The 27,619-nt window shown below is 40.3% G+C and overlaps 1 protein-coding gene across 1 annotated transcript in view; it reads right to left on the minus strand.

Moving 5' to 3' along the window:
* Positions 1 to 2,038: 2,038 nt before the first annotated feature.
* The window catches only part of LOC140729113 (CCN family member 4-like), a 47,728-nt gene continuing 22,147 nt past the window's right edge, over positions 2,039 to 27,619 (minus strand). Inside the window, exons 2-5 of the mRNA XM_073048528.1 lie at positions 8,428 to 8,716; positions 5,532 to 5,786; positions 3,714 to 3,907; positions 2,039 to 2,565 (exon numbers count right to left, since the gene is read on the minus strand). Coding sequence (XP_072904629.1) covers positions 2,266 to 2,565; positions 3,714 to 3,907; positions 5,532 to 5,786; positions 8,428 to 8,716 — 1,038 coding nt within the window. The 3' untranslated portion in view covers positions 2,039 to 2,265. The remainder of the gene's footprint in view (positions 2,566 to 3,713; positions 3,908 to 5,531; positions 5,787 to 8,427; positions 8,717 to 27,619) is intronic.

Genomic DNA, 27,619 nt, shown 5'->3' on the forward strand with positions numbered 1-27,619 from the left:
AACTCTCTTGAAACATTTCCATCCTGTACTCTATATGATTCACAAGCACAATTCATGGTACATTGACAATATTTATTCTGCCTCCGTTTTCCTTTCACTTTTCAAATTGATGATTACAAAGTTGTGGCTGATCCTGAAACAATATCAACCAGGACATGCATCAAATGGCTTGATGACTTTATCCTTTTGTTCGACTTGAGAAAACCTGTCAACATATGACAAATTTTCATAAAGTTAAGACAGCTGATTTAAAAAATGTCAGGAAAGGAAGAAGTTACTTCTTACTTTCAGTGACAGTTCACTGTGACAATGTGTCAGGCAGACTCCCATAAATCATTAAAGTCCTAAACAACTCTACATGTCAATGACAAGGCTAATGTGCAATTTCCTTTAATTGTCCTTGAGGATGAGATGGTGAGCTTGAATCAACTGATCTATGTGAACTAGAGAGGATAGGTTTTTGGATGCTTCAATAAATGCTTTTATAAGTTATTTGTAAACATCTACAAATTAATGAAGTTACAAGAGACTGCGTGTAAGAAAATGTAAACTGCTGGAATAACTCAGCAGGTTCAAGCAGCATCTGTGGAGGGAGAGGAGTAATTGATGTTTTAGGCTGTGACTCAGAATCAGGACCAATTAATACTAGACATTGAATGTATTACAGAGATGAATGTGACAGCAAGGTACACCACACTGTTGAATGCATGGCAATGAAATGAGCGGCCAAATAATACTGGGATATTTTTATGTTGATTGAGGGAAGAATGTTGGCAGGGACATCGAGATAATTTCTTTGTCCTCTTACAAATAATTGCAATTGCACAGTACATTTTAGTACTTTGGAGGATCTCAAATAATCAACAGTCAATGGAGTACTTTTAAAGTGCAGTCGCTTTATCTGAGATAATTCAATTTGCAGACCGCAATAATAGGAAAATTTGTATTTAAGTGTTGAGGCATATATTTCTCTGGGACTATCTTTGGACTTCTACAGAGTAGTAGAATATGGTCTTTGATGTCCTAAAGGTTGGATTTTTCACAAGAGAAATAGCACTTCTACAGCGTTCTTGTCCATCGTTCTCTCAGTGAAGTGGCAAGCTGGAGTGCACACTACAGCAGGTGTGGCAAACATTTTAGATACTGTATGCCCAAATGGCGATATTCTTCTGAAAGCTTGTGTGCCGTGGTAATTTAATGCATACAGTATCGCTGATTACTGAATAAAAAAATGATTATGAGCTTTTTTGAAGGAAAAGTAATGTCCTTTTTTATGTATATCAGTTGTTTTAATATTAATAAAAGTATAGCCGACAGCTAGAAATAAATGAAGCACTTTAGAAAACCTATTAAAATTATTATTATTAATCTAAGGAGTATTGTTATTCTAACCATTTACCATCCAAATGCTGATGTATATATCAGGTTTGCGAGGATTTCAAAGTGTATTATCCAGTGTCCTGTGTTCTTGCAACCATCCAGCTGGTACCAAACCAGTTTGAGAAGTTTACTGTGAAAATGTTTCACTGTTCTTATGTTGTTAAAAATATTTGCTGCTTCGTTTGGCAGTAAAGATAATTATGCATTTTTTATGGGTGGGTTGTAAAGAATCAAGAGATAGCACCGCATGCCGCATGCTAACAGATTTTTGCGTGTGTCTTAGATTTGCTGCAGCTACGTTAGAGTGCTGCTTGAAACACATGATACCTTGGAGACAGAGGTGGAATGAGCAAACCACAAAAAACACTATTGGAAACTAATATTGCCATTGGATCTTAATCTTTTGTTTGACAAGAAGAAAACAAATCAGTTTAAATTCAATGTAAAAGGAATGAAGTTGCTTTGATGATGCTTGAATTTTTTTCCCCTGACTTTTGTATCTTTTTGTGATACTCAGATTGGTATCAAATGAGAAAACCTGAAAAAGAGGCTTTAAAACACCAGCTATCTAATTATCACTCTAAATGGTGGAATGCACATTTTCGGTACTGTCATGAAAAGTAGTATCGACTGACTGAACTTCCAACACCTCAGTAAATAATAGCTTTTAATATTCTATTGAATATTTTAATTCACTAAATAAATTTATTTTATTTTGTCAAAAAATGATAATTCCTCAAAGCTGAGATACGGAACATGTATCTTTCTGGCAATTGATGACAGGTACATGATTTGCATTGTTACTTCAGGCCAAAATCGTACTTATTCTCCAGTATTCTTGCCATTCTCGTCAGCAGTTAGTCAAAAGGATGTACTTTTTAGCACTTAGTTTGCGATTTCAGAGTAGTCAGGATAATACAACAGATCTGCAAAGATGTCGTTTAGTTTCTTGCACTTTAGGTTGCAGAAACAGGAGTTTATCCACATCATGTTCTTGGAGAAGCCCAGACCATCAGGGCAGTCAAAATTCACCTTAATGGTCTTTGATTTCTGGGGAGTGCAGCATCGGTCATCTGTGCAGATGCCACAGTATTTGGGTCGATATGTGCGTTGGCTCACACACCCAGACAAGGTAAAGTTTACGGGTTCCACCTGCTTCAGGACACTGAGGCACTTTTTCCCCTCCTGCAAGGAGAACAAACAAGAAATGTTCAACTTGGTCATTCTACTCACAACTCCAAACCTGAGATCATTTTAATGCTTTCCATGAGGCCATTTCCTGTATCCACTGCTCTGGCATTGCGGCATGTTTTATAAACTAAACTGATGAGGTTAGTCGGTCTCAAAGTAATGGGTCTTTGGAAACAGTTGGGGAGTCTCTGTTTTTATATTTGCATGTTACTGTATTACAAGTACACTCTAGTATGGTGATTTTTAATTCTGTTGCGTTTCTGTTTGTGAATGCACATATATTCAGATCAGGTTATTAATGGATGCAAGATGACCTCTTTTTAGTTCAAAATTAGATCAATAAAGCAGTGGTTAGGAACTGTGCCACAGGCAAACTTATGTCCAGTTAACTGCTGAAGGCTTTCTATTCCATTTGAAAAACTAAGATAGCTTCTGTATGTCTACACAGTAAACTAAAGTTACAGCACTGAAATGTCACCAACTGTCCTCTGTACATGCAAACACTTCACTTCAGAGGCATTCTGAAGGCAGCTATGTTTTGTTAAAATAAGCACCTCCTCTCTCCACTCACAAATATCCTCATTAACATTCCATCTTTTTTCATTCTGATCATGTTCCTCCAATTACCACTGGACACAAAAAACAAGCTCATGATTTTCTTACAAATTGTGATTGAAGGAAACAATCCAACATTGTTAAATGACCAGCTGAGCTGCCTAGAAGGTCAAGCATTATGGAGAATTTTTATGTACTTCGCAAACAACATACTTCACACACAAAAGCAGAGAAAGTAAGTATTAAAAGTCTAGCATAACAAAATTAACAATTCCATTATAACTGATGCCACATGAGCTGTCTTCCTGTCACGGTTTGGAGCCCACAAGAAGGTTGTGCAATCCAGGATTCAGCACTATGTGTTGACGCTTGATGCCCTTGGTATTTGGAGGGGATGAACATTAAGCAGACTTTATATCCAATTATAAATCAGAAATCAAACTTGACTTTAATTCCCTGTCAAGATCACCTACTCCTTTCACATTGAACCCAATCACCAAGGTGATGGGTATGCTTCTTTACTTTAGGGGGTCACCCTGAGTGCCCCGGAATAAGAATTTAATAAACGTACTAAAGACCAAGATTACCTTGATATGCTTGGTAATGTCAACGTTGCACGGCCTTAAGTAACAAAGGCGTCTTTCGTTCACTATCTTACACTGGCGATTTTCATTTGAAATCCTGGTTGAAATCCCCATTCCACAGGATTTGGAACATTCACTCCATTGTGTAGTTTGCACTAAGCAGTTCTGGTGCCACACTTCCGATTCCCCTTGGAACGCTAAAACAATGACGAAGCAATGGTTAGTCCAAGTAATCGCCATTCTTTCCAAATCAGCAAAAACTTAGGAACAAGTATTCTCCTAGGGTCAAAATGTTGTGCAATTGATAGCACTAAGTTTTGTACCTTATCTGGAGAAATACTGCCTCTAGTTTTAGCATTATGAGGTACAAAATAATTTTGCTAATTCAGCACCAATTGTTCATGGGTTAGAATTATACATTACAGAAGGAGGCTTTTTGGGCCTTTTTCTTGCGGTGGTTTTGATAAAGTTGCGCAGTTAGCCCTACTCCCTTCCCTTTCCCACAATCCCTAATTAGAATAGAACATAGAATAGTACAGCACATTCTTGCTCTTAATTTTACCCAGTTCAACAAAGCATTTTTCTGGAGGGACTCAGCATGTCAAGCAGCATCTGTGAGGGCTGTGAAACTCTAAAAATTTCAGGTCAAAACTCTGCATCAATGCTTCCCTCCTCCCACCAGTGAGCTCTTCCAGCATTTTGTTTGTTGCTCCAGATTCCAGCATCTACAGGGTCTTGTGTCTCCAATTACCCAATTCATTTATGAGTGAAGAGGAAAAATCCAAGGTATTTTCTCAACTGAGGACTTCAAGAATCATTGGTGACTAATGAAGAACAAGATAAAAGTGAGTTTGTGGAATCTTCCACAACATTTGAGGCCAAAGTGACTAAAGGAGACATCGATAAATGGGAAATTCAAAGCAACAGAAGAAGGGGTTGAATGAGAATAGGCTTCTTCAATGTTCACGTCTGCTTCTTTCACACTTCACTGCAGAAACAAACCAATTATTGATCCTCCACTATTTCCAAACCTACAGTCTAAAGTTGAATAAAGTTATACTAACATTGCTGTCATTCTCAGAATCTGCTTTTGACAAGAATTGTTCCAGACCTTCCAAAAGGCATTAGTTGATAGGGCCTGAATGAATTAACAGGGAATATATTCCACACGTTTGCCATTGACTTCATTTTAACCACAAGGACTTTACATCCCAAGTTAGTGGCTGTAGTCCAATGAATTCAAACTGTGGTACACAAACTGGGAAGATGTGGGTTCAGTATCAAGTCTTTGATAAATTAGCTGACCTCACCTGAATGAAGAAATAAATGACAAAACTAGTCCATGTGCACTTGGTTGGAGTTATTTTCATTTAACATTTCTAATCAGTAACGAGTAACAGATATTGATATGCTTGCTTGCAAGGTTTGCAGTTATGCCCAACTTGGCTAGAATTACCCCAGCACTACTCATGTTGTCAATTAGTGTGCTGAGAAATTTGTTGTACTTCACAAATGAAGGCCTGAACAAGGTCTGTCATTGGGAGAGCCCTCAGGAGAGAAGAGGAGGAGAATATGGGACAAAGGATCACAGAAAGATGCATCCTGAAGTACAAAGGCAGCTTGTTTGAAACAGTTATCTAATGAGTCACTGCTCAGTCCTACAAATCTGCAAGCTTTCTCCTTTCAGTTATTAAATTGATATCCTTTTGAAGATTATTATTGCAAGTGCTTCGCTTACCATTTCAGGCAGTGGCTCAGTTTACAGGGTTCTGTAGGACCTCCAGACCATGAGAACTGCCCTTTACGGTCAAGTTGCCCTACCTGACATGGACACATGGCGAGGTGCAGCCTTCCTCAGCTTTGAGTCATCACATATCCACTGCTCGCAGCACTTTCCTGGTATTTTTATACGTTTGGGATTCTGACACCAGATGAGTGGAGGACGGGATTCCCTGCACACTGGAACGCAGCCGATTGCACCATTCATACATGTACACTTGTACTTGCAGCTGGGTTGAAAACTTTGGCCATTGTAGTACCTGGCTCCATTGAGTTCACAACCAATTCCACCCATATCTAAAAACATTAAATATTAAAGATTTGTTCATATTTCAAATATTATCTAATATATGTAAAAAGCTAGTTTATTTGACATGATACTATTCAAAGGTCATTTGAACAATAATAATCCCTGCTATTCTTACTTTATCCACGGGATGGCACTGCTGCCAAGATATCCAGCATTCCTTAAATGCTGGAAACACTAACCACGCAGAAAAACAGAGTTAATGTTTCAACTCTGAGAATTTCATGAGAACTAGTAAGAGTTCTCTTTCCTAGTTCTGAACAAATTTCCCAGACCTGACACCATAACTATTTCCCTAAATGGAGCAATTCTTGATTTTATTTCAGATTTCCAGCATTTACCATTGTTTATTTTCGATTTGCACGACCAGAATAACATCATCCTTTGTCACTGCATAGGTGGCGCTGAAATCCCTTTCATTTTCTTGCTATGGAAACACCTAACGCATTGCTACTGATATTTCATTCTGTCCCTCAACATTTCCATTTTTCCCTCACATTATCTGATCAAAGTATCCAGAACTAGCCCAATTATTTGTAGATTCAATTCAATGTGCCTCTGGCTGCATGGATATCTGGACGCATAGAAGGGGAGTAGAAAGTCAGTTGCTAATAAGATTTTAACAAAAGTCACAGTGTAAAGAACTCCTGCAAAATACATTAATCCTATATTGGAAAAAGAGATGTTCATCCCTTGTTTTCCCACCTGCCCTTCTTTGCTTCTCCTCCCTGAAGGAAGTCAAAGAACTTAAAAGCTGCCTAATTGATAGAACACACATAATTATAGAGGAACTCGGCTGGTCTGGCAGCACCTATGCAGGGAAAAAACAATCAAAGTTTGTGCTGAAGAAGGGTCCCAGCCTGAAATGTTGACAGCTTATTCCCCTCGACAGATGCTACCTGACTTGCTGAGTTCCTGTGGTATTTTGTGTGCGCTGCTCAAGGTTTCCAACATCTGCAGAATCTCTTGTGTCTAAAGTTGTTGAGAAAACGTTTCTACCCATGGGGAAACCAATCCCAAATCTGGGGTTGTCACTAGTAAATCTACTAAAGGAGTTCAGGAGATACGTCCTTACCCAAAGTAGAGTAATGATTAAGAAGCCATGACCACAGGAAGTAGTAAGATGGAGACAAAAAGAACCACTGATACAGGTTTTTGAACTGCGATGTCAACATCTTCTTTCCATGCACAGATGCTATTTGTCCTGCTGAATTCCTCCAGCAGACTATTTGCTACCACATGAAAAACATGAGAATATAAGAAATATGCGCAGAACTAAGCATGAGCATGCTCAGCCATTCAGTAAGATCATGGCTGATCTGGCCATCGACTCAGTTTCACCTACCTGCCTTTTTCCCATAATCTTTAATCCTCCTTCCATGCAAAAATTAATCCGTTTGTGTCGTAACTACATCTAATCAGGCATCCTCTCCTGCTTCCCTGGGCAGAAAATTCTACAGATTCACTACTTTCTGGCAAAAGCAGTTCCTCATCATCTCCATCCTAAATCTACTCCTCCAAATCTTGAAGCTATGTCCCTTGTTCTAGTCTCACCTATGAATGGAAGCAACTTTCCTGCCTCTTGTCTTATCTATCCCTTTCATCATTTTAAATATTTTTTATAAAATCCCCTCCCATTCTTCTGAAATCTAGTGAGTATAGTCCCAGGTGACTCATTCTCATCTCTGGAATCAATCTAGTGAACCTCCTCACAATACCTTGAAAGCCAGTATATCTTTTCTCAAGCAACACACACAAAATGCTAGAGGAACTCAGCAAGTTAGGCATTATCTATGGAAAAGAGTAAACAGTCGACATTTCGGGCTAGCACCCTTCTTCAGGTCTTCGGTTCTGATGAAGGGTCTCGGCCCAAAACGTCGATTGTTTACTACACTTTCCCATAGATGCTGCCTGGCCTGCTGAGTTCCTCTAGCATTTTGTGTGTATTGCTTTGGATTTACACTATCTGGAGATTTTGTTGTGTTTACAGTATCTTTTCTCAAGTAAGGAGACCAGAACTGCATCCAGTACTCCGGATGTGGTTGAGATGAAATTGACCAGCTGAGGTGAAAAGCATTCGTGCATTAAAGGGAGAAGTTGGATAACCAAAATATAAATGTATATAAGGTAGGGTTAGACGAAGAAGAGTGCAGGTTAGGCTCTGAGGACTAGATGGGCCAAATGGCCCACTTTTGTGAAGAATATTCTATGGTCAATGCATGGTTTTTGATTGTTCTGACTCTCCTAACATCAGTCACTTCAGTCTCTTCAGTGGTTTATTGAACATTAATCATCAAGTCAATTTTTCCTTCCAATGTGTTTCTAAGACCTAATTGTATTCAGATTCCAGACATAACCTCTCCATGAGAATATCTCTTCTGCCAGAATTTACACCATCTTCCTCCTTCTTCCTCTCCTTCAATTAATTCCTAATATATTGACAATAATGTAGCAAGTCTTTCATTTGGCATTCATTGAATACTTTTAGAAAGTTAGATGGTAATTTAAAGTTGTCACAGCCTTTCCCTTGAATCCATTAATTGAGTGAGCAAACCTTGCCCCTCCCCGTCACTCAACTTCTCACAAATGCATTTAATTTGTGCAAATTGCCAAAATATGTATGTCACTTACATGCACATATTCCTACTTCGTACCTAGGGGCATCCCCACTATAGTCGCAGTACAGTCCTCTGTGGTAATCACAGGTGTCTGCCTCCGTGCAGTTCTCTCTCAGCTGCTTGGCACATGACTTGCAGCATTCACAGCCATCCATCACCAGGCTAATGCCAGGTGGGCACCTGGGCAACCGCTTTGGACACTGGCAGGGCCAGTGGCAGTACTGGGTGCGGTTATTCGGGTGGACAAAATCCATCAAATTCCCGTCCTCCTTTGCAGATTCCTTGGAGTCCTGGGTGAGGGTCTGTGAGGAAAACATAACAGATTTACAAAAGAGGGCAGTGGTGAACCCTTGCAAAGAAGTCAGAGGTGTTTCGGCTGATAAAATAGAGTCAGGCAGCACAGAAATAGCCCGAGCCCTTGCAATTGACCCCTCATTTGCACCAATCCCATGTTATTCCCTTCCCTTTTTATTCTCCACACATTCCCATCAACTACCTGTAGTTCCTATCACTCCCCAACACAGTAGGGGCAGTTTACAATGGTGAATTAACTTGCCAACCTGCAAGGTTTTGGAACATTGAAGAAAACTGTAACACCCAAGGGAAACCCGCATGTGCAAACTCTGCATGGTCAACAACAGAGGTCAGGATTGAGCCTGGTTCTCTGGTGCTGTGAGGGAGCGGCACCTGTGATAGCAGGGGACGTTCCAGGTTGCATTTGTGGTTTTCTTGCTATGTTTACTAATATCAATATTATCAATTCAGTACATTTTGTAAACTATAACTTTGAATGTAAATTTTAAAAGACAGCTGGACAGTTAGATCCCTCAGATTCCAAGGAGTGGAAGTTAATGGTAATTTGTGGTCAGAATTCAAGGAACTCCTTTGGAAAGTGAGGACATTGGAGAAGCAATGGGTTCAGATTCTGCTGTGACTCATTCACAACCAATTAGTCCGCTGTGGCTCAAAATAAGAATGATCATTTGACTAAGGTATCAAAAATACGGTCATCTTCTCCTGCTGGAGAGGAAGGGACAACACTTTAACAGGAGTGAAAATGAAACAGAGTATCTAAGTCAGAAAGGGCCAGTACTCAGCATTGGTTGGTGGGTGACACTCTGAGTTTAGTGTCAAATAGCTGTATGTTCAAGTCCAATTGAAGCAGTGAGAATCCACATCACCAACGATCTCCACCACCTGGACCAGGCCATCTTCTTACAGCTTTGGTCAGGAGATAGGTTTAGAACCCTCAAGTCCCACCCCACTTGGGCTCCACCGTTCTGTTCTTGAACTGGCAGAATCAAGATCACTACACTTTGTCAACATTATGATCACTTTGTAATAAAATTTGTTTTTTCCTTCTCCTAAATGTGTTTACTTGTTAAAATTATGCATGATTTATCTTTATGTTTTTCCTGTGAATGCTAGTTATATGATGGGGCTGCAAGAAAGTTTTTCATTGCACCTGTGCATCCATGCAATTATGTTTATGACAATGAATTTGATTTTGACTTTGAAGGCAAACATGCACAGTCAGGGATGCAAATTCTTCAGGTAAGACATTTTACTGAGACTCTAGTAATCCAATTTGATTTCAAAGAAATGGTGAAATCACCACAGTTTCCTGTCCAATATTTACTTTCCTAGCAGCATGTATGAGCCTTTACTTTTGGGAGGGAGAGGGAGACATACTGGGCTAATATATTGCACTTTCACCTTAGAGTTCAAAATCTAACCCTTACATTTTCTACCCATCCTATATTAAATAACTGCAATCTCTATGCAATCTTAATATCATAAAACTGTCCTAAATTTGACAATTTTGCTATTTCAGAGGATTATATAACTTCAGGTGACCATACCGTTTTGCATAATTGATGTATAACTTATGTTCTGACTGTTGTAAGAATCTACATGCCAATGATGCCACTACAAGCAAGTTTTCTCATTGTGTCTGCACATCACCGTACTCAAGCATAGGACAATAAACTCAACTTGACCCTTTTGTTCAAATATCATTTCATAATATTCCCTGGGTCATTTTTGACTCACACAACTTCAGGAAATGTACAGCTAGTTTAAAGCTTCATTTATTACTTACTTCCGGTAAGAAGACAGCACACTCAGATGCAGTGGCATCTATGGGGTCAACCAAAGGTTTTGTTGTCTTTTTTAAACATACTTTTTATGATCACAAGACCCCGCTGGACATTAAGAACTTAAAGTACTGCAGGTCTCCCTCATCAGTGTGTTGCTCGTTGGTGGAGAAACTGAAGGAGCTAGATCTGGTGCAGACCGTGGTGCTGCCTGCAGCAGAGATGTGACGGTGAGCGAAAGAGATGTGCAGTTTAACTGCCAGCGATCATCTAAGTTGCTTTTCTTATGATTGATTGTAAGAAACTGTTGGGTATTAGTGGTGTGAAATGTTACAAGTCGAATTCATGTGTTTATTGGTGAATGGCGGGAAAGCTGCATGATCTTGGTTGTTGTGATTTCAAGGCCTCAAGCCATGGTATCGCCTGTTTGCAGCTGCCCAGGGGAGCCATTGGAGGCGATGTGGCACGGTGTCCATGCTGGAATTAGTGCTGCCCCCCAGTGTTCACTCAGCAGAAGGCAAGCTGTATTGTGTTTGCAGGCATTCAAGACTGATGCTGTTTTGTTTGGCTGCATTCGTGGGTATGGTTGAATGACAACTAAACTTGAACTTGAACTCATATAGATACTGTACATCTACTGGATGGAATTCTAAACACTAAATTGTTCTGGTGAACTTTGTATTCTTCGCAGTAAAGATGTTGGAAAACGTTTTTTTAAGTTCTACCGCAAGTGGTATTTAGTGTTAGAACTAAACCCTCTGAACAAATGCTTCTCAACTTTATTCTAAACCATGAACTCAGAAGATCTCTTCTTGCAGTAATTGATAATTTCCCTGATTAACGCAACAGTGTTCCAAGCTATTCAGACTTGTGAAATTAGTGGTAAAATATTTCAATAAAATGCAATTACCTTTCAGCACAACTCTGAAGCCATCAGTCCACAATGAGTTACATTACTACTTTAGTCTAATTGACTCCAATAGTTCTATACACTTACACCTCAAAGGGGATGAATATGGAATGTTAAATCACTCATTTTTGGCATCACTAGGCACAAACTGAGATCTCTGTCATGAAGGACAGCAAACAATCTGCTGGAGGAACTCAGTGGGTTCAGCAGCATCGGTGGGAGGAAAGGAATTGTTCATGTTTTGTGTAAAAACTCTGTCTTTGCATCCCTTTCCTCCTACAGATACTGTTTGACCCACTGAGTTCCTCCAGCAGGTTGCCTGCGGCTCCAGATTCTAGCATCTGCAGTCTCTTGTGCCTTGACATCACGAGGGAAGCAAAATCATACTCTCACTGCAGTAGGCAATGTATTACGGGCACCATGGTAGCATAGTGGTTAACGCAGCACTATTACAGCTCAGGGAGTCGAAGTTCAGAGGTCAATTCCAGCACCTTTCTGTATGGAGGCTCTATACGTCCTCCCCGAGTAATGTGTGGGTTTCCCCTGGGTCCTCTGGTTTCCTCCCACAGTTCAAACATATATCGGTTAGTAGGTTAATTGGTCATTGCAAATTGTCACATGATTAGGCCAGGGCTCATCGGGGTTGTTTTAAGGGGTGGAAGGGTCTGCTCCATCTTGCTTCGCTAAATAAATAAACAAACAAACAAATAAATAAATAGGGTTTCAATTAATCCTGGTAGTTATATTTGGCCAGGGAATGGTTGCCAAAGACACTGAGTTATCAAAGAGGAAAGAATTCCATTCCTTGGCATCTACATTCATAATGATTCCAACAAAAAAGTGCTTGGTTGTTTTTTTTTGGAAAATTTATTGCTGTAATTCTACTCTCCCTGTTTATAATAAATTTATGTCAACAACAATTTTGTACATCATTTATTTCACCAGACAGAAAAGCGAAGACAATAGTGTATGAAGATAAAAAAAATAGGAGTGAAGGAAAGTTGAGAGTAATGTATTTTGCTTGTGTCCTCTGGCAATGCTGTCTTGTGATTGGATATAAAATCATTATTATAACCCACTTGGAGTTCTGTAATTGACCTATTAGCTCCTTATACCATGAAAAACATGCACTCATTTGTTTGTTATCCACAGACCAAACTTGCACATGGTTAGCCCAAATGCCCAGCAAGCAGAGCCTGGTGAGCGTAAAAACTGAGGGATGATTGAAGAGGGAGAAGGAGAAAACAGAGACCCAACACCCACAAGGACTCAGGCCTAATTCCTATTATGCAGGCACTTATGCAAATGGAATTCTGCCAGATAGACATTCGGCTCCAGGCAGTTGTGTGATAAGGTGACATTGGAATGCACATCAGGACTCAGCAAATTTAGATGGGCAGTAACCTGATATTTCTCTTCATTGTGCTGTCCAAAAGAAGTTTGAGAAATAAAGGCAGAAAAAAAACAGGTGACCTGCAACCAAATAAAACTTAGAATATACTTGCTAGGAAAATGTTGGAATATTAATTTAAATTGTTGGATGACCTCACTAATGGTTTGTTTTCAAATTAGAACTTACATAGATGTTGAAACTTCAAACTCCTCTACTGACCTAGAATTCCATTCATTGTTATAATACTATAAAGTCCACACCAGTTCAAACATTCAGGACTTGGTATTGCAAGACAGACAGATTTTCTAGTCTACTGCATGCTATTTTCATAAATACACCAACACACACTCAATTCATTATCTTTATTACAATAAATCTTCCAGTTGTTGGTTCTGGTGATATTAATCCAGAGGTTCTTTGGACATCAAGAATGAGGCATGAAGCTTGGTGGTTACGGCCATTCTATTAAATGTTAAAAGAACAAAGAAAAACAAGTCATGGTCATCTCATGCTGAAACTAGAGTAAAAGAACATTCCGTTGATAAGGTGCAACTTATGAAATAGCCAGATTCAAGTGACATGATACCTGCTACTGAAAAACTGAGAAGCCTCTAGAAAATAAGGAATCAGCTATACTACAATTGCTAGAAAATTTACTGAACAATTACACATATATAGGTAATTATATAAAAATTATAAGAAAGTATTGGAAAGTTAAACTAGAAGGAAAATGTAAGAAAAAAATACAATTCTACACTCTTGTCCAACACAATGAACCTGAAAATGTAAAGGGAGCCCCAGTGATCTGAAAGCTCAGCATCTGGGGCTCTGGTAGGCTGAAAAAGAATGAGGTCCTGGTGGTTTGAAAGTGAGCAGGGTGAACTTCACCTGGTGAGCCAGGTGCCTAGTTTTGATTTATGACTGGAACTAATTACGGAAAAAAGAACAGTGAGATGGAAGATTTTTTTTTAACAGCAAATATTTATGAGCACTGTCAAGAAGTTTGATTCCATACTTATCTTTGAAAGATCAATTACCACTGGGGCTTTTAGGACCAATTACTGTTGGCACTACAAACTCCATTTATACCTGGTGCATGTCAATATAATTGAATTTTCTGTGAATAACATCTTTATATAGTCAACACATTGCTAAAATTCTACATAATGTATAACAAGCTATGCCATAAATTCCTACTACTTTGGATATTCATGTCTGTCGATCCAGATTCGGTGATTTCCACACCAAGAGATGGTATGAAGTTTGCATTTCTTAATTTATGTCTATGTTCATTTATGTCTATCTCATCTACATCAACCTGTATTTAATTAAATGGCAAAAATGCACAGATTTAAATATTGGAATGATACCACCTCTTGGAATACAGCATGTGCATCATTGCCAGCAATGTCATCAGTATTATTTATTGTCCACTGCAAATCAAATTGTGATGTCCTTTCTCCTTGAAATAATCCAAAGAAATCAGTGAGTTGTTCCTTGAAAACTTCTTTCTGGTGTGACTTCCATCTTACCTCATCCTCTATAATTTCCCTTTTACCTTTCATATCAACCACATTATGCATGTTCTCATCCTCTTGCACTTACTAACACATTGCTGTTTGAGATCTCCAAGATATCTACCACTTCAAAATATCTGTCATAGTCGTGGGTTTGGAAAATCCATGGCAGGGACTGCATTAGAGAGCTACTTTTCAATCAGGATGGCGATTGAGATTTTAAAGGCAGAGTTTTCTGACAATTTACAAAAAAAAGCTTTGACCAGTGACCATTCGGTGTTTGGGATTGATAATTGAAGGCAGTGGCAAGCACAGTGGCCATCGTTAGAGCGGATAGAGTCAGAGTGGTCATCTTCAGACGTTAGCTCTTCAAGGCTTCATTGAAGAGAGGCTTCAGTCAGAGAAAGCAAAAGAAAAGCTCAAGCCTAAGTTTATTTTTCTCTTCTTCCCTTCTTTAGTCAGCATGGCTTTGTCAAAGGCAGGTCGTGCCTTACGAGCCTGATTAAATTTATTGAGGATGTGACTAAACACATTGATGAAGGTAGAGCCGCAGATGTAATGTATATGGATTTCAGCAAGGCATTGATAAGGTACCCCATGCAAGGTTTATTGAGAAAGTAAGGAGGCATGGGATCCAAGGGAACATTGCTTTGTGGATCCAGAACTGGCTTGTCCACAGAAGGCAAAGAGTGGTTGTAGACAGGTCATATTCTGCATGGAGGTTGGTGACCAGTGGTGTGCCTTAGGGATCTGTTCTGGGACCCCTACTCTTTGTAATTTTTATAAATGACCTGGATGAGGGAGTGGAGGGATGGGTTAGTAAATTCGCAGATGACACAAAGGTTGGGGGTGTTGTGGATAGTGTGGAGGGCTGTCAGAGTTTAGAACGGGACATTGATAGGATGCAAAACTGGTCTGAGAAGTGGCAGATGGAGTTTAACCCAGATAAGTGTGAGGTGGTTCATTTTGGTAGGTCAAATATGATGGCAGAATATAGCATTAATGATCAGACTCCTGGCAGTGTGGAGGATCAGAGGGATCTTGGGGTCTGAGTCCATAGGACACTCAAACTGCTATGCAAGTTGAATCTTTGGTTAAGAAGGCTTACGGTGCATTGCCTTCATCAACCATGGGATTGAGTTTAAGAGCCGAGAGGTAATGTTGCAGCTATATAGGACCCTGGTCAGACCACACTTGGAGTGCTGTGCTCAGTTCTGGTCACCTCACTACAGGAAGAATGTGGAAACCAATGAAAGGGTGCAGAGGAGACTTACAAGGATGTTGCCTGGATTGGAGAGCATGCCCTATGAGAATAGGTTGAGTGAACTCGGCCTTTTCTTCTTCGAGCGACGGAGGATGAGAGGTGACCTGATAGACGTGTTCAAGATAATGAGAGGCATTGATCATGTGGATAGTCAGAGGCTTTTCCCCTGGGCTGAAATGGCTGACACAAGAGGGCATAGTTTTAAGGTGTTTGGAAGTAGATACAGAGGAGAAGGAATGACTTGATCAAAGTTTTTGAGTTATTAAACAGAAATGATAAGACAGGTCGATAGAGAAAGGACAAATTGCTAGAATTACAGCTTATAATCTGGAGCTATGTCTTTCAGATTTTTAATTAGCACATGCTTCTGGTTTTCATCTGTTCTGTGTAAAAACTGTGCAAGTTGGAACTGTCATCTGTAAATGTAAATTAATATTAGGTCTGCTGTTGACTCTAAATTTGTGGTTGAAAGATTTTTTTAACTTTATATATTAAGGGATCTGGATAAAAGATGGGCATGGGGTTAGTGAATAGGTTCATTATTATCTCAATGCTGGAACTAAATGTTCTAATCCAGTGGTTCCCACCGGGCTGTGAGGAAACAACATGATTTGGCGATATGAAATGATATGAGTAAGCTGCACTTTTCCTCATTTCCTGTCACATCCACTGTTGAACTTGAACGCTCGTGAGGTCATTACCCACGCAAGGTCATCAGTCGGTCATTAACCTACAACTACTTGATGAGTAAAAAACAAATGTCGCTTGAGAGTTTATTTGGAAGAGGCGGTAGGTGACATAAAAGGCCTAACCATGATGATATCGCAGAGACAGCTGAGGCCGAGACTGCAAAATAAAAGAAAGTTTCCTTCAACAGAAAATACGATGAGTCATACATAAAATATGGCTTTAATGCAACCGTTGACTTGCATGCTCCAAGCCCCCTGTGTGAGATATGTGGAGACAAGCTGTCTAATGAGGCAATGAAACCCTCAAAACTGCTTTGGAATCTTGAGTCCAAGCATCCTTCCCTTAAAGACAAACCTGTTGAGATTTTTGAGCAGAAAAAACGTGAGCAAGCGGGACAGAAGCAAGTGCTGAGAGCCACCACCTCCACAAATGCTGCTGCTCTGAGAGCGTCGTACTTAGTGGCTAGCCGTATTGCTAAGGCTAAGAAGCCTTTCACTGTTGGTGAAGAATTGATTCTGCCTGCTGAAGGACATATGCCATGAACTGTTAGGAGAAGCTGCAGCTAACAAGATGGCACAGGTTTCTCTTTCAGCTACCACAGTTTCAAGGAGATAGTGGAAGACATCGAAGCACAGCTGTTGAGTCACCATGGTTTTCTATCCAGGTCAATGTCGACAACAAGGCAATACTGCTGGTTTATGTGCGATATATATTTCAAGACGATGTGCACGAGGATATGTTGTGTGCACTGTCACTGCCAGCTAACACAACTGGGGCAGAACTATTCAAGTCTTTGAATGACTACATGTCAGGCAAACCGGATTGGTCATTCTGTGTTGGAACGTGCACGGACAGGGCGGCCACTATGACTGGACGGCTACCTGAGTCAAAGAGGTTGCTCCTGAATGCCAGTCTACACACTGTGTCATACACAGGGAAATGCTGGCTAGCCGAAAAATGTCACCTGATCTTAACAGTGTATTGAGTGACGTTGTTGAAGTTATCAGTCACATCAAAGCAAAAGCCCTTGTCTCACGTCTGTTTGAGCAGCCTTGTGAAGAAATGGATGCAGAGCACAAAGGCCTTCTCTTACACACTGAAGTCAGGTGGCTATCAAGAGGGAGAGCCCTGGCCAGGGTTTTTGAGTTAAGAGAGCAGCTACAGAGATTTCTTTCAGAAAAAAAGTCACCACTGGCAGCACACTTCAGTGACGAGGAGTGGATAGCAAAACTCGCTTATCTGTGTGACATCGTCAACCTGCTCAATGAATTCAATCTGTCACTTCAGGGGAGAATGACAACTGTCTTCCAAGTTGGCAGATAAAGTGTCTGCTTTCAAAGCCAAACTGGAACTGTGGGGATGGCGAGTGGACAGAGGCATATTTGACGTGTTCCCAACATTAGCTGGGATTTTGGGAGAGACTGAGGCTGCACCTTCCTTCTCACAGCTGGTGCGCGATCACCTATCTTTGTTGTCAACAGAATTCGAGTGCTACTTCAATGACCCAAGACATGCAAAGGAATGGGTCTGTGATCCATTTGTGAATGTCCCCGGTGAATCATCCATGTCAGCGCGGGATGAATATCAACTCCACAAACTTGCAAATGACGGTGGGCTGAAAAGTATGTTTGACATAACATCTTTACTAGCATCCTGGATCAAAGTCAAGGCTGAATATCCTGAGATACCCACAAAAGCACTGAAAACATTGCTTCCATTTCCAACATCATATCTCTGCAAAGCGGGGTATTCTGCAATAAATGCAACAAAAACTAAATTGCGGAATAGACTGGACATAAGGAACCCCCTTCGAGTATCGCTGTCTCCCGTCACCCCTCGATGGGACCGTTTTGTTGCAGGGAAACAAGCCCAGGACTCCCACTGATTCAGCGATATTGGTGTGTTGCAGTGATTTTATATGTTCATACGAGGAAAATATGCGCTGTGTGTTTAATATTAAATTTGTCAGATAACCCTTTTAGAAACGAAATTGAGTGTATTAGCCACTTAAAAGTGACTTATAGTTGACTTATCACCTAAAATCCTGTTGTGATTAACACTCCCCCTCCCCACCCCCCCCACCCGGTCAGCCAGTCCGCAAGAATATTGCCAATATTAAACCGGTCCACGGTGCAAAAAAGGTTGGTGTCCCCTGTACTAATCTTTGTGTTACAGAGCTCAGAAAAGGCTCAGAAGCTGTAGTATAATTCCATACCAGAGGCAAGGAGAACCAGCCTAAAGGCAACCTCCCCTTCCCTACACGCCCCCCCTCCCGAGGAGGAAATTCTATTTGGCAGGTTTGGAGAGCAGAATGGAACAAAATTAAACACAGACGGTAACTGCTAGTAAAGCACAGCATTGATGGTAAGGGTAGAGAATTAGAAAAGTGAAACCTATTAGCAGCTGGTTAAACTCAGATGTCTGTGCAATTTTTTTTGGTAGCATCAGCACAAAATTTCAACCACATGGGAAGATTAATCATGAGCAAAGGTAGTACTCCTATTGTATATCCGAGCAGGCTGGTAACAGCTCAGAACAGTCCAGTGTAGTTTTCCATTCAGTTATTTCTTATGCCCACAAAGACAAGTGGCAAGAGATGGAAGACTTTGAGTAATCCATACACTGGAATAATGGCTGAAAGGTATCAAAGCCAGTGAAACAATCACAACAACTTGTATTCCGACAATGCAGACAGAAAAACTTTGACTTCAGGTGACTGATAAAAATAGATGGAAAAATTAGCCGTTGATCCAGTATCAAGATATTAAGTGGAAAGAAAATTTTGGATGTAGCATCAGGTTTTGGGAGGAGGATCTTGAAAAAAATTAGTGAAATGGAAAGATAAACATTTAGGGGAATTCAAAAGCATAGAACTGAAGAAAAAACAGCTAACAATGGACTGAAGGGATTAAGGAACAGAGTGGGTTAGGGTGATGGTGATATGTAATGGGCAAGAGTCCATGGAATAGAGTGTTCAGTACGAGTAAATTAGTAAAGCTGAATAAGAGTTTGGTAGAGGTGAGTCCAGGAAGAGCTTAAATATGAGCAGGGTTTTTAAACGAAGCCAGTTGTGGAGTAGGAATTCAGGAACAGAGCCCAGCAGAAATTGGTGTGGGTAGGATACAAGCTGGAGAATTTTAAGAGAAGACAAAAGACTGGAAAGAATACAGAGAGGAGAATATGCCAATTGTTAAACCTCATGAATGCTGCTTACAGTTCCTGACAGACTAAAGCAAAAGCGGCAGTAGGATTTGTTAATAAACAAGAAGCAATATTTAACAAAACCTCAAGCACTTCTTAAATTATAAAACCAATATAAAACTATAATGATGAAACTATTAAAACATCAGTTCAGATGTTATTATGGTGACAAAACCACTCAACGCCAATACTAAAATAGCAAGATCACTTAACCTGCTGACTTCTCAAATATTTAAGTAACAGACATTAGGAAGAACAATTTTTAAATTAACATTGACTTTATGAAACGCACAGATGATCATATTAAAACTATGGTCAATGCTGACATTTATTGTTACTTTACTTTCTTGTGCCCACCATCCTCATGAAATTCTGCTTTTAATTGTCATATTAATTTAAATTATTTACTATTTTCATTGCTTTTGAACCATGTTAGTTTTTATCTTTCTTCACTCCCGTCCCACTATTTTTTTTTCAGAAGTTATAGCATGTTCTTTGACACATGGCTTTTCGGATAACTACATTTGAAAGCTAATTTTCCAATTCTGATAGTCTTGAAAACTGAGCTTTACTGCTGACTTTCAAGATTGATATGAATGTTTGCCTTTATCAGTCTTTAATTCAGCTAAAATCCTCACTGGTGTTCATCATTAAGTACAAGACTCACCAGGCCACGCAGCTCATTACTGACTGAATTCACCCTTTGTTAACAACTTAATCTTTATTTTCTTCACTGCCCTGTATAATTGTGCAACGTGCACATAATTGTTGTTCTGAGTGTTGTTCCCTCAATCTACGAGCTATTGGTGCTGGTGCAAGCAAGTATTTCATTATACTTGTACCTCGCTGTACAATAAACTTCCCTCTCTCTATATTTCTCATACTCCAAGTATTTTCTCTAGCTGTAGTTGGCTCTGAGATTCCTCAATTTGATGTGCCTTGGTTTCTCATTTTGTAAAGTGCTATAGCACATCGCAAATAGCAATGACACTGTAAAAACCTTGAAAATTCATGTAGGCCTTTAGATTCATGCCTGTGTGACTTGGGTAGTTTTCATGTCAATTTGTTTTCCTCATGGGAGCCCTCCACCCACAGAATATCCCATTCCTGCTGTATGGAATGCCACAAAGGAAAATGATGGAATGTGCTTTGCAAATAAAGATGCTGCAGCTATGGACAAACAAGGAACTAAAAATCATTTTATGTATATTTCATATTTCATACCAACATTAGAGATCATTCAGCCCATTGAGTTAATGCAACATCTCAGAGTACTCAAAGCAAATTTATTATCAAAGTACATGTATGTCACTATATACCATGTTAAGATTCATTTTCTTCCAGGGATTTACAGGAAACAAATGGAAATACAACAGAATTTATGAAAATTTATACATAAATAAATACTGATAAACTACCAATGTGCTAAAGAACATGAATTGTGCAAATAAATAAAATAATACTGAGAACGTACCCCATTCATTGCTGGGGTATTTGATAAGGCACCCCATGCAAGGCTTATTGAGAAAGTAAGGAGGCATGGGATCCAAGGGGACATTGCTTTGTGTATCCTGAACTGGCTTGCCCACAGAAGGCAAACAGTGGTTGTAGACAGGTCATATTCTGCATGGAGGCCGGCGACCAGTGGTGTGCCTCGGGGATCTGTTCTGGGACCCCTACTCTTGTGATTTTTATAAATGACCTGGATGAGGAAGTAGAGGGTTGGGTTAGTAAATGTGCTGATGACACAAAGGTTGTGGGTGTTGTGGACAGAGTGGAGGACTGTCAGAGGTAACAACGGGACGTTGATAGAATGCAAAACTGGGCTGAGAAGTGGCAAATGGAGCTCAACCCAGGTAAGTGTGAAATGGTTCATTTTGGTAGGTCAAATATGATGGTAGAATATAGCATTAATGGTAAAACTATTGGCAGTGTGGAGGATCAGAGGGATCTTGGGGTCCGAGTCCATAGGACACTCAAAGCTGCTACGCAGGTTGACTCTGTGGTTAAGAAGGCGTATGGTGTATTGGCCTTCATCAACCGTGGGATTGAGTTTAAGAGCCAAGAGGTAATGTTGCAGCTATATAGGACCCTGGTCAGAACCCACTTGGAGTACTGTGCTCAGTTCTGATCGCCTTACTATAGGAAGGGCATGGAAACAATAGAAAGGGTGCAGAGGAGATTTACAAGGATGTTGCCTGGATTGGGGAGCATGCCTTATGAGAATAGGTTGAGTGAACTTGGTCTTTTCTCCTTGGAGCGACGGAGGATGAGAGGTGACCTGATAGAGGTGTATAAGATGACGAGAAGAATTGGTCGTGTGGACAGTCAGAAGCTTTTTCTCAGGGCTGAAATGCTAGCATGAGACAGCATAGTTTTAAGGTGCTTGGAAGTAGGTACAGGGGAGATGACAGGGGTAAGTTGTTCTTTTTTAAAAAACAGAATGTGGTGACTGCATGGAATGGGCTGCCGGCAGCGGTGACGGAGGCAGGAACGATAGGGTCTTTTAAGAGACTCCTGGATGGCTACATAGAGCTTAGAAAAATAGAGGGCTATGGGTAAAGCCTAAGTAGTTCTAAGGTAGGGACATGTTCGGCACAGCTTTGTGGGCCGTAGGGTTTCTGTATTGTACTGTAGTTTTCTATGTTCTATGTTTCTAACATGAGGTGTAGCATCCTACACAATAAGTCGGTAGCTGTAGAATCACTTCAGAGGAGTATTAAGATATCCACGCCAGTTTGGGAGCCTGATTATTGTTCCAATACCCAGTAGTGTGGGACCAAAGGCTCCTGTACGTCCTTCCTGATGATAGTTGAGAGAAGGATAGTTATTCTGGATGATGGGGGTTCTTGATGGTGAATGGTCTTTCTTGTGGCAATGCTCTTTGTAAATGTGATCAATGGTGCGGAGGTCTCTTTCTCCACCGATTTTCCTGTAACCTATTCTCAAATCCCCGTCAAATTATAGTTCTCAATCCACCCACAGTAGCGACAATTCAGAATAGCCAATTAACCTGCAAGTAAATTACTGGGACATGACAGAAACCCTCCAATAATGAGAGAGAATTTGCAATCTTCACTTAAACATTACTGCAATCAAGATTGTACCTAGGTAGCTGGAGTTGTGCAGCACAGTTATAACACTGCAGCTGATGGTGGGAAAGGAACATGCACTTGAGATCGTCGTCAGCAAGGCAAGAGTCCACCATGTGGCAGTGATCTTCCTCATCAAATAGAGGTATGTTATCTTAACCATGAAGGAAAAATCCTTCTCAATCAGCTAGTTGAAACCTGAACCAGTCATCACCAATGTTGGAGTCTATCCCTGATGTCTAGATATGCATTCATGGCAATTCTTCTCAGCAGATATGTGCCTTTCAAGTGTTCATCAACACAGCTTTTCCTGATTTTGACTTTTGCTGGGAACAATTACTATATTTATAAGGAATTTAGACAGGTATGTGGACAGTTTTAGAAGGATTTGAGCCAAACACAAGCAAACAGAATTAGCTCAGGTAGGCAACTTGGTTGCTATCGACAAATTGGACCAGAGGACCTGTTTCTGTGCTGTATGACTCTATGACTTTGGAAAAAGTGGCAGAAGTTCCAACCCCATGGAACTATATTGAGTTTCTCTGCTGTGTATTGAATTGCTAATTTCTTGTTGCTCCATCACTTGATTCTTATATTTGATTGACAAGGAATTTGACATCTCATGACCTGTTGTAGAATCTCCTGCAGAATACGTGTTTTTGTTTGGTCTAAAATAAAAGGCTTCCAAGAAAAAAGCCAGTTCTAAATGAAAATGTATGCTTTCACATGTAAAGTATGATGTGTAAAATATTCCTACCAATATTCCTCCATCTCTAAAGTGAATATGCCTCCTGGCAAAGTGGTTCTTCAGGAGCTGGGCATTGCTTTGCAGAGAGATACTGTGGAGAGTGAATCTCAACAAGAAATACAATAGTGGGAGCAAGCTACCTCCCTGCATAAGAACCCAAGACCATTGCAGCTTTCCGCTTGCTAACGCAGAATGTTTAACCTCTGTGGATGAAAAACGAAACCTTAACAGAGACTAGTCAGTTGATCTAACCACTTCACTAAGCAACCTCAGTGAACAACTGATCGATTAGAGCAGCTCTATTTTAACAAGACTGTCATCTCTGCACCGTCACTTTCCACTTCCTGTGGAACAACACATGGTCATCATTTGGGTGACTGATAAGACTGAATTGTCCGTGATCAAAAGCTCTGTATTTAGAATACGCTAAAATATCTATCATTCCATGACACATATGCTAAGGTACCTTAATTTCAGAGGTCATAATATGCAAGGCACTTTACTTTTTTCTGATTTTCTAGTAGTCTTGCCTCAGATTCATTTTAATATATAAATCTGTGATTCCCTACGAGTAAAAGTGCAATTCATGATCGTTGAGTCACCGTTGATATTTGCCCTTGGAAAATGTGACAATGTACATTTGCTGAAATCTGTAATATCAGCAGTCAAATTGTATGCATATTTTACTTGGTCAAATTAACTTAAAAGGACTAGGCATCTGCAATTTAGAAGTTAATGCCTTGGTATTATAGAAGAAAATTTGACAAGTGTCCAAGTTAAACAGATGTTTAAATATTCACAGTAATTTAAGTAATTCAGAAGTTTTGCCAAATTCCTAGAATCAGTAGAACATATAAATCTTGTTGTGTAAAACACACTCACAGTCAGAAAAAAAAATCACTGTATTTAGTAGCACAAGACATATTTGCCAGGTTATGATAAATAAATTCTAGTTTTAATAGTTGGAAAAATGAGCTGGTTTCTGATTCTAATTGTTCTATTGAATGCTTGCTTGCTCTGTTTTTGAAGTTCCACTCTGACAGATCATTGCCTGGGAGCTATTTTGCTTTGACTAAGGGCATCCCTGTGTTCTGCAGATTCATGCTCGTTAGAGAATGATTTCAAATTTCCTCAAAAAGCCCCAAAGCCATCATAGGAGAGTTTTATTCGATGAGTTTAGTATTAATTCACATTCGATTTCATGAATGAAAGGATAGTAAAAACAGTTTCCTCGGTAACTAAATGTTTATAAAGCAGCTAGAAAGTCTTGTGGATTTGTGACCTCCAAAACTGTTGGTAAGGTCAACCAGTTCTCTTCAGTCACATGTGAAACAGAGTTTTAAAGCAGTTCATTTTGTAATTCATTGCTGCCTAATTCAATAATAAAACAAAATCATTCTGGCTCAGGCATTATGTCAGAATATGTCCTTTTCATTGACCTGCTACTGAAGTGTGCCCCTGGGAGTTCTCAACCTTCATACCAGACAGATAAAATGTTTTGGTCTTGGTGGGCTAGGAGTGAATGTTGTTGGAGTTGTTGGGATAATTTTCCTGGATTTTTTTTCAGCAATCATTTAAGTCCAACTTATTTTCACAACATCTGTAGGAAAAAAACTGTCTGTCCAACAGTATTCTGCCAATGTGTAACCCAGGTTATGCACTCTTGTTCCTGATGGGGAGCTCGAGCCTACAGCTCTGACAGAGAAAAAGGTACTATTACTGAGCTATAGCAGATGAATGCATGATTGCTATAGCTCCTGGACACCACAGTAAGCATAATCAACACAGCTTTCTACAGCCACTTTGTGTCTTAATATATATGGGAGCTGCTTACTTAAAGAAATTGAATTGTCTTTATTACTTACAATCTTCACATGCATGAGGAGCAAAAGTCTTTATGTTACACTTCCATCTAAATATGGAATGTGCAATTTATAGTAATTTGTAATAAATAGTACGTACAACAGGACAGTCAACATAGCATAGAAATATAAATGTATCAGCGTGAATTAATCAGTCTGATGGACTGGTGGAAGAAGCTGTCCCGGAGCCTGTTGGTCCTGGCTTTTATGCTGCGGTACCGTTTCCTGGATGGTAGCAGCAGGAACAATTTGTGGTTGGGGTGACTCAGGTCCCCAATGATCCTCCTGGCCCTTTTTACACACCTGTCTCTGTAAACGTCCTGAATAGTGGGAAGTTCACATCTACAGATGTGCTGGGCTGTCCGCACCACTCTCTGCAGAGTACAGCAATTAAGGGAGGTACAGTTCCCATACCAGGCAATGATGCAGCCAGTCAGGATGCTCTCAATTGTGCCCCTGTAGAAAGTCCTTAGGATTTGGGAAACCATACCAAACTTCCTCAACCATCTGAGAGGTACTGTTGTGCTATTTTCACCAAGCAGTTGGTATGTACAGACCACATGAGATCCTCGATGATCTCGATGCTGAGGAACTTAAAGCTGTTCACCCTCTCAACCCCAGATCCACTGATGTCTATAGGGGTTAGCCTGTCTCCATTCCTCCTGTAGTCCACAACCAGCTTCTTTGTTTTTGTGACATTGAGGGAGAGGTTGTCTTCTTGACACCATTGTGTCAAAGTGATGACTGCTTCTGCCTCATTATTTGAGATAAGGCCGATCAATTAAATATTGTCAGCAAATTTAATTAGCAGATTGGAGCTGTGGTTGGCGACACAGTCATGGGTATATAGAATAAAGGAGGTGGCTTAGGACACAGCCCTGACAAGCATGTGTTGAGGGTCAGAGGTGAGGGAGCCCACTTTTACCATGTGCCAGTGATCTGAGAGGAAACCCAGGATCCAGCTGCACAAGGTGGGATCAAGGCCAAGGTCTTTGAGCTTCTTGTCAACCCTGGAGGGAATTATGGTGTTGAATTCTGAACTGTAGACCAATAACAGCATTTTTCTCCAGATGTGTAAGGGTGGTATTTTGATCTGTGGCTATTGCATTATCTGTCGATCAGTTGTGCCAGTTGGGGAATTGTAGGGGGTCCAGATGTAGGCCTTCACCAACCTTCTCAAAGCATTTGCTTGTTATTGAGGTGAGTGCAACAGGACACCAGTTGATGCCAGACATGTTACCTTGGTCTTTTTAGGAACAGGGACAATGGCGGATGTTTTGAAGCCAAAGGGTACTCTACACTGGGAGAGGGAGAGATTAAAAATGTCTGTAAACACACCGCCCAGGTGTGCTGCACACATCCTGAGTACCCGCCTTTGGATGCCATCCGGTCCCACAGTCTTGCAACTGTCTACTCATTGGAAACACCTGTGTACTTCAGCCTCAGAGATGACAAAGGTGCAGGTCGCTTTGACAGCTCTCCTCGGGGGCTCAGTGTTGGCGATATTGAACCAAGTGTAAAAAAGATTTAGCTCATCTGGGAGAGAGGCAGTGATGTTAGCAGCACCACTGTGCTTAGCTTTGAAGTCTGTGATGGTGTGCAGTCTTTACCATAAGCTGTGTGTGTTGTTAGTGGAGAGTTGTGTCTGGATCTTGTCTCTGTATTCTTTTTTTGCTTCCTTGATGACCTTGCCCAGATTGTAACTGCATTTCTTGAGTTCCTATCAGTTACGGACAATATAAGTTCTATGTCGTGTGATAAGTGCTGCTCACATGGAACTGTTGATCCAGAGTTTCTGGTTTGGGGTAGGCCCCAACCGCTTTCTGGGGGACAACATCTTCGATGGATGAAGCTTGTGACCCCTTCCTTGAACTCAGAGACATCCTCATCATGAAAGACATTATAGTTGACATAATCAAGGAGGTTCTGTAGCATGGAGACCAATTGGTCGGACCAACAGTGAATGGTTTTCAGCTATGGCCGCCTCTTGTTTCAGCTTCTACCTGTACTTCGGCAGAAGAAGGATGGAGGAGTGATCTGACTTTCCAAATGGTGGACAGAGAAGCACTTGTAAACATTGTGGAAACAGGAGCAGTTTTGCAGAAAGTGAAAAGTACCAGAAAGGCACCTCCCAATCTAAAAGTAATTTGAATCTAACAGCTATTCTTTTTTTTAAGGCAAATTCTGTCTCCTTCTGGTTGTCAAACTTGAGAAATGGGCCAAGGAATACAATGAAACTTTTTAAGTTATAACACACAAGTACATCCAAATTTAAAGTATTAGATAGCTATTTAATATTGCCACAAAAAACTTGCTGATGGAAGCTAGGAAGTTCAGTTATCAGAGAAAAGTTCCTTACAACATAAAGACCCATCCCACTGCCTCATACTAACTGGCATATAGAACACATCTACAGCTTGCTGGAAGTAAAG

The sequence above is a fragment of the Hemitrygon akajei genome, chromosome 1 (genome assembly GCF_048418815.1).
Source record: "Hemitrygon akajei chromosome 1, sHemAka1.3, whole genome shotgun sequence".
NCBI lineage: Eukaryota > Metazoa > Chordata > Chondrichthyes > Myliobatiformes > Dasyatidae > Hemitrygon > Hemitrygon akajei.